General features: G+C 38.1%; 1 protein-coding gene across 1 annotated transcript; it reads right to left on the bottom strand.

Annotated features, from left to right (window-relative positions):
* Positions 1-1,053: 1,053 nt before the first annotated feature.
* Positions 1,054-5,248, bottom strand: LOC113773926 (disease resistance protein RPS2-like). The gene is made up of 2 exons (XM_027318520.1): positions 2,381-5,248; positions 1,054-1,887 (listed from the first exon to the last, which is right to left on the bottom strand). The coding sequence occupies exons 1-2, from the start codon at positions 5,246-5,248 to the stop codon at positions 1,054-1,056; spliced, it is 3,702 nt and encodes a 1,233-aa protein (XP_027174321.1).
* Positions 5,249-8,123: the final 2,875 nt, after the last annotated feature.

Below are 8,123 nucleotides of genomic sequence, written 5' to 3'. Positions count from 1 at the left end.
TTTGAAAGTCACCATACAATACATATAATATATTTATTATTTGAAAATCAATGATAAAAGCGGGCAAGACATAATGCTTATATAAGTTTCACACTTATTGTATTAATCCAATTGAGATCTCCATCCATATCTGACAGCCCAATCCACCAGTCAGTCAAGACTATAGTAACTAGACCACATTATTCGATCAACTTGATGGCTGCACATTATTCGATCACATTATTCTATGAAAGAAAACAAAGGCATGAATATTACAATTCTATCATAATGTCCAAAACAAATGTACATGGTAATACATTGGAATTCCCGCATCAATTTGCCATCACACTCGTGCAGCTTTAGTTTACTTTTTGCTTTCTCTACTCAAGATTTTTTCCCCTGATTCCTACATGGAATATTCACTTTTATATCTTTGAATAGATTGTAGCTGAAATATAAAGGCTGCAATTTTTCACAGTGTAACTTATTATTATATTTTATATAAAATTATTTTTAAAAAAATGAAAAGAAGAATAATTCATAAAAAATGCGTACATTGCAAAATAATAATAATAATAATAAGCAAAACCAAAAGAAAAACAGGATTTAACAGCCTAGCTTTACTCCAAAATAGTATTATTTAGATGAAAAAAAAGGTTGATAAGAAAACCCAATTTTTCACAAAGTGAACTCAATATAGAAGTATAGTTCATAGATAGTAAGAATCAGTGAATCTGATTGATTAGAAGATCAAAAGCCCACATATTGCAACTTGTAAATAATAACCTCCATTCCCCTCAAGCAAAAAGAAAAAACAGAGATAAAGATAAAATTAGAAGAAAAGGAGTAGGTAAAGTTTGTAAGCATATAGAAAGGTACGTACCTTAAGGTGCATATAAATCTGTCCATGTGGTTTTATGCAAAGATAATTCTAACCCCTTCAAAACACAAATCTCTCTATCCTGTAAAATATACTCAAAAGTTAATTATTCAAAATTTATGTTCTCAACTCTTAGGGAAACAAATTAAGTCTAGCAAAACAAGACAAAATTTAAAAGTTGGTTGAAAATAGAGTTAGAATATTAATACTTTTAAATCCACAGGAGCTTCAAGCTTCCATGCTACCGTGACTTTCTTAAGCAATGGTGCATCCAAATTTCCAAAACAGAATTTCTTCAACTTTGGGCAATTCGTTATGGTCAACTCAGTGAGTTGGGGAAATTTAAACTCACAATCCTCCTGGTGACTACCACCAAAGCTTCGAAGATTCTTAAGGTCATCCAACCACAGTTTGCACAGTCTAGGAAACTCGAACTCCCTCTTGGTTCTTTCCAGTGCAATTTCTCTATGTTTTTCAACATCATGTTGCTGAGCATTATCTTCTTGGCTGACCTCTTCATTTTCCTGGCCTATAATTCCATGCATTTTCCTGCAGCTCCTAATTTGTAGTTTCTCAAGACTTGTGAGCATGTTAGCCACAGAAGGAGGACAAAACAAAAAGTTTAATGGGCAATGATCTACACATAGACTTCTTAAGTTTTGGAATACTCGAACCGCTTCAGAAAAATTCCTCCAAATGTGGGTTAATCTTGTACAGCAACATAAGTACAGTGTCTCTACTTTGGGAAGAATTTCAAGTGCCTTTTCTGATGGAGTATTTGGAACTTTTAGACCCTCAAAGTCGATAAGAAACTCCATCCCACTACAATCCAACGCCCGAAGTAATTGCAAGTTTTGTAATAATGTAACTGTATTAGCTTTGGCAATGCATCGGATAGAGTTACAACAGGAGAGCACCACAGATTTTAAGTTGTCAAGAGACCCACCAGGCATTTTACCTCCTATTAGCTGCTCGGGGCCATGACCGGGACTCTCCATCGCTAGTCGTTCCAAGCGAGGGAGTGAAACCTGGAAAATTTGGTAAACTTAGCGTAAGCCCCATAATGCTGATTGCAAAATGCAAAATGCTGTTAAAATAGTGTTTGGATCCAGCAGCAAGCAGTTTATGACAAAAAAATCACTAGGGATATTCGTTATGCATATAAATGTATGTTCGTGTGCTAGCTAAAGAACCTTTAAAAAAATAATTTATCAATTATAGCCTTTACTAGCACCAAAAATATTGTTATCAATATTTTTATTACCATATTTTATTCATCATCATTGGACATTAATTACTAGCACTAAAGATTCTACACACAACAGCTTCTTCTTCTTCTTTTTTTTTTTTTGGGGCAAACTCATTGAAGGGCTATAATATAACTGATGAAACATCAATTTTGAAAATATAATTAACATATTGTGAAAGGAAGTGCTTCAATGTGTTTTTGGTGTTCACCTGTATTGAACTATATCAAGTATATCATATAATTACACAAAAAGAAAGAGAAAGAAGAGAGACCTGATTGAAAAAAGCCTCGACTTTGTCATTTCTGGAGACAAAACCCATTAAGTTTGTCCACGTAAGGGACAAGACTTTGAGTTGGGGAAGCTTGAGCACTTCCTTTTTCAGACCCTCCTCCCTCAGAATAATGCTCTCTAACTTGCGACAATCAACTATGTCTATCTTTTGGAGTTTCACTAGACATTTCAATATTTTTTGTGAGAAGAGAGTTGTAATTTGTTCACAGCGTAATAACCTGATAGATCTGAGGTTGCATAGTGACGGAGGTTCAACTGGCTCCTTCCACAAATAATTTAAAGCACTTATAAAATTAAGTTTCACCTCTTGAAGTTGATTGAAGCACCCAGGTGGGAGAAATCCATTACATATTTCTTTCAACTCCAAACTTCCTAACTCCATGGACACCAAATTTTCAAAAACATGTCGAGCAACAAGGTTGGTGGTAGAATCAATAAGGCATTCATATTTTCCTCCGTGCAGATCAAGTTTTTTCAAATTGATAAATCCATTTGCACCTAAGTCAGGCACAAGCCTCCTTAAGCACAATGATTTAGAAAGATTCAAAGCGAGATTCTCAGTTCTCTTGACAATGCTAGTAACTTTAGGATAAAACGCTTGTTTCAATGCTTTATCATCAGACAAATGAAGCTCGAAACTAGTTCGAAATTGATAGCTTCCACTGAGATCTCTCTTTTTTCTTTCATAATTAGCTACTACAATGTGAAATCTTGACAACCTCTGAGTATCAAATTCTTGCAAAAATAGAAGCAGGAGGTCAAGGTCATAAAAATCAATTTGGAGACATGCAAGGTTAGAGATTGATGAGATCTCCTTAAAGCATTTTCTTTTCTCTTCTCTATCTCTCCCTAGCCGCAAATGAAGATAAGATCCCAAATACAATTCTTCTAGTTTCTTCAAGCTTGACAAGATACCACTAGGTAAAGGATGGAGGCTACTTTCAACCCTCAAATCCAACAACTTTAAATTGCGCGGCCAAGCAATTTCTGCTGGAAACTGATCATCCTGAATTTTGGATTTAAAGAGACTCAAAGTTTCCAATTGCATCACGTGTCCAAGCATTGCCGACAGTCCAGTGCCCAAGTAACAATAATCCAAACACAGTGTTCTAAGGCTCCTTAACATTTGGCCAGGCCATGATAGCGAAAATTCTATGTGCAAATTATTTAACTCCATGACCCTAAGAGCTTCCATTCCTACAAAAGAATCTTTTGGTAGGTTTAATTTCCCTGATTTGATTACCAAACGCAATAGCATAAGCCTTGGATATTCCTTGCAAAATGGAAGTAGATCATGATTGGAATCTTGGGATATTAGTGAAATTGCAGTGTAAGAATTCTTTTCTCCCACTCCAGCATTCCTCACCAAAAACTCGTGCTCTGCTTTTGATGCAATTGACAAGCAAACCTCTCGCACGACATCGTGCAATTTTACATGGTCTTCTTTTCCACCATCATTTAGCAACAAATAGGAGTTTCTTAACTGATCAACCAGCATGTCTACTTGATCTCTTGTATCTCTGAATGTCTCTGTATCCTGGAACTGCTGTAGCCCTTTTACATACCTAACCAAGCAATCAATTGGAATACTATGATCCTCTGGAAACAAGCTACAAAGCAAAAGTAGGTACTTCATTTCAGCAGTTTCCAAACTATTATAGCTCCATTCAATCCTTGAAAATAGCAAATCTTGAACTTCTTTTAGGTTTCCCATTCTGTCCTTTCTTAGTTGTCGAAGGGCACGATTCCAGGATTCTAGTGTATGATTGCTCCTTAATGCCCTAGCAACAACAACAATTGCAAGAGGTAAACCTTTGCATTCCCCTGCAACCTGTTTCGCAACATCATTCAAAATGAAATCATTAGAAATTCCCGCCTTCTCTTTAAAAAGATGCCATGCTTCTTCCTCAGGCAACATATTGACCACAACAATTTCAGCTCCCATAATACTACACACATCAAAGAGCCGAGATGTCAATATTACTTTTAAGCTCTTGCATTCACCTTTGACGGGAATTCCTAGACTCTTAAAATCAACTTCTTTCCAAATGTCATCCAATATAACAAGAGTTCTCTTGTCATGACCAATCAGTCTTGTATACAATCTTTCAGCTCTTGGCAGATCAGTTTGCTCAGATATTGTCAGCCCTAACTGCTCAGCAAGTTGATTTTGGACATTTCTCATGTCTGGACTTTGAGACACAGTTGCCATGGCAACTTCATCAAACAATTTCTCGAACTTAACCTGGTCAGCAATTTGTTTGACCAGAGTAGTCTTGCCTACGCCGGCCATACCACAAATCGCAATTAGGTTAGTTTTCTCCTGCTTTAAAGCTTCCATCACTTCCTTCTTTGTTGACATCCTAGAAACTAGGCTTTCCTCTAAGGACGGGGTTGATTCACTTAACGGCATTTTCCCTAATGGAGCAATGGATCCAACTTCATCAAATTGCCCCTCTTCTAAGAGTTTTTCAACAACACTCGTTCTTTTCACCGCACGTCGGCCTAGCAAATAGCATGACTTCAAATTTGGAAGCGTAACAATATTCAAGCAATTCACCTTAGCAGTCTTCATAGCCTCAGAAATAGTATGTGCATCTTTCTTTACATCCTCAACTTGTTTCAGCCAATCAACAACGGTTGGTTTAATTTCTTCAACATTGTCTTTTGCTCGATCTACCTTTTGTTGGACCTCAGTTTCCTTTAGCTCAAGTTTTTTGATGTTATCGCTCAGAGTTTGAACGCTGCTTTTGCAGAAAATTAAGTACTGAAATTGATGCAAAATTGGATCGACACACTTCTCTGCAATTGTTCCCAGAGTTGAATTGGCAAATTCTAGGATGGCCATTGTTGCAAAATTCTGTTCAAATTTCTATTACTGTGTTATTTGAAAAATAGGGAAAAGAGATCTAATGAATTGCATGAAAAATATGAAAAAACTTCATAGATAAATAAATAAGGTAATAATAATTACGTAAGAGTACAAGCACAAAGGCGGAAATAAAATGTTAGCCCATTGAAGTAAATTTAATGAAATGATTTTGGAAAAGCAAACGTAAAGGATACAAGTAACTTAGAAACTTTTCTCGCCAACAAATTTTTTTTTTTTTGCATAGATTATTTTAGAATTTTCTAGAACTATTTTGGCAAATACATGAGGTACACTTTGGTGCAGAGTTATATTACATTTCACCTATTTGACAAAAAATGTAAGTTTTCATATGTCCAACAACTGATGAAATATTGTCAATATACAATCTTAGGCACAAAAATACCGCTTTAACCAAGTATGTTAGTGTAATGATATCACTGATTTTGATCAGAGTTAACTGGAGGTAGGGAAAAGTGACCGAGAGAATTGGGAAGGGAAGAAACAGAGAGGGAAGGTATATTGAAAGGGATTGAGAAAACTGAACTTGTTCTGTTTGATAGCGTGCCCCATCCGTCCTCTTTTAGGCTTATTTATACAAGATTCTTCCTCTAGATCCTTCTGCGTTCTAACCTCCCAACTGAATGAGCATGCATGCAAGCATGCTATTTTTGGATGTCTAACAGAGTAACTAACTTCTGGATCGTTAACTAACTTCTTAATAAGGAAAGCATAGCAGATACATTTCTGCTAAAAGTATTTATAATATCTAGGGTCATTACAATACCTTCCCCTTAAGAATCCTAGTCACTAGGATTGAGCTGGAAATTTGGAAACTGTGATTGTATCACCGTGACATCCTCCCAAGTTGAGTCTTCAGTGCCTAGGTCCATCCACTTGATCAGCACTTGAGTCATCTTCTGTTTTTTTCTTATGATTTCACGAGTGGCCAGTACACTTTCTGGTGCAATCTTGATCTGTCCCTCAGCCGTAGTCAAAGGTAACTCCTGAGTTATAACATGATTCTTTGCAGATGGTTTGAGCAAGGAAACATGGAAGGTAGGATGTATCGAAGAGCCAGCAGGTAACTCTAGTTTGTAGGCTGCATTACCAATTTTTTGAAGGACCTTATATGGCCCATAATACTTGGAAGATAACTTCAGATTCTTCCTGATTGCTACCGACGTTTGTCTGTAAGGCTGCAATTTCAAGTATACCCAATCACCAACCTGGAAATTCCTTTCAATTCTGCCCTTATCCGCGAACTGCTTCATACGATTCTGAGCCCTGATGAGATTTCCCCTCAGCAATTCATTCCATTCCCTCCTATCTCCCAACCACTGTGCCACAGCAGCTACTGGAGTTTCTAAGGCATTCAGGCCTAATTGAGAGGGTGGATAACCGTACAGAGCCTGGAAAGGAGTCATTTTCAAGGCTGTGTGATGGTTGGTGTTGTACCACCATTCAGCAGCTGCTAATAAGAACTTCCATTTGTGAGGTTGTTGGAAACATAAACACCTCAAGTATGTCTCAACGCACCTATTCAGCCTCTCTGTCTGCCCATCTGTCTGAGGGTGGTAGGCAGTGGAGTAGTGCAGCTCAGTACCTAGCTTCCCAAATAATTCCTTCCAGAACATGCTAGTAAACAGCCTATCCCTGTCTGATACAATGCTCAGGGGTAATCCATGCAATTTGTAGACATTATCAAAGTACATGTTAGCTACTGACTGTGCTGTATACTTAGGAGGTAATGGCAAGAGGTGGCAGTATTTGGTGAACCTGTCAATGACTACCAACATTCCTTCATATCCCTGAGACTTGGGCAATCCTTCCAAGAAGTCCATTGAAACATGCTGCCATGCTTGCTCGGGTACAGGAAGTGGTTGCAGTAGGCCTGGTGTTTTGCAATGTTCTACCTTGCTTCTTTTACACACATCACATTGCTGCACCCAACTTTCTACCTCCTTCTTCATTCCTGGCCAGAAAAATGGCCCTTTCAACCTCTGATAGGTTCCCAGGTTGCCTGAGTGCCCTCCTAGGGGCGAGTCATGAAGGCAAATTATCAGCTTCTGTCTCAAGCTCCCTGATGCTCCAATGTAAACCCTGCCTTTATACCTGAGTAATCCCCCACTAAAAGAGTAATTGGGAAGAGAGTCAGGTGTAATGGTCAAGGCTTCGGTTAGCTTAGTTACGGCACTATCCCCCTGGTAACTCTCCAGGACTTCAGATAGCCATGCAGGTTTCATGACCGAGAGGCTGTGTGTAGAGCTGTCTTCTTCATAGTTTCTTCTAGACAGTGCATCAGCCATAAGATTTTCCTTACCTCTCTTGTACTGTATTTCATAATCCAGTCCCAGCAACTTAGTAAGCCATTTTTGCTGTAGGGGAGTGGTTATCTTCTGCTCTAGTAGGTATTTTAAGCTCTGGTGATCTGTCTTGATAATGAAATGATTCCCCAACAAATAATGCCTCCACCTGGATACAGCTGTGATAAGGGATAACAACTCCTTCTCATATATTGACAATCCCAAGTTTTTAGGCCCCAAGGCTTGACTGAGATAAGCAATAGGCCTTCCCTGCTGCATGAGTACAGCTCCTATAGCCTTATGACTAGCATCTGTTTCCAGAACAAATGGTAAGGAAAAATTAGGGAGTGCGAGGACAGGTGTGTTGCTCATCAGTTGTTTGAGTTTTTGGAAAGCTAGTTCAGTATGTTCACTCCAATGGAAGTTTTCTTTCTTCAGCAATTCTGTAAGTGGCTTGGCAATGAGCCCATAACCTCTCACGAACCTCCTGTAATAGCCTGTAAGTCCCAAAAATCCTCTCAAAGCCTTTACTGATGTAGGTGCAGGCC

The sequence above is a fragment of the Coffea eugenioides genome, chromosome 6, assembly GCF_003713205.1.
Source record: "Coffea eugenioides isolate CCC68of chromosome 6, Ceug_1.0, whole genome shotgun sequence".
Lineage (NCBI taxonomy): Eukaryota > Viridiplantae > Streptophyta > Magnoliopsida > Gentianales > Rubiaceae > Coffea > Coffea eugenioides.
This window is presented reverse-complemented; position numbering and strand designations above follow the sequence as displayed.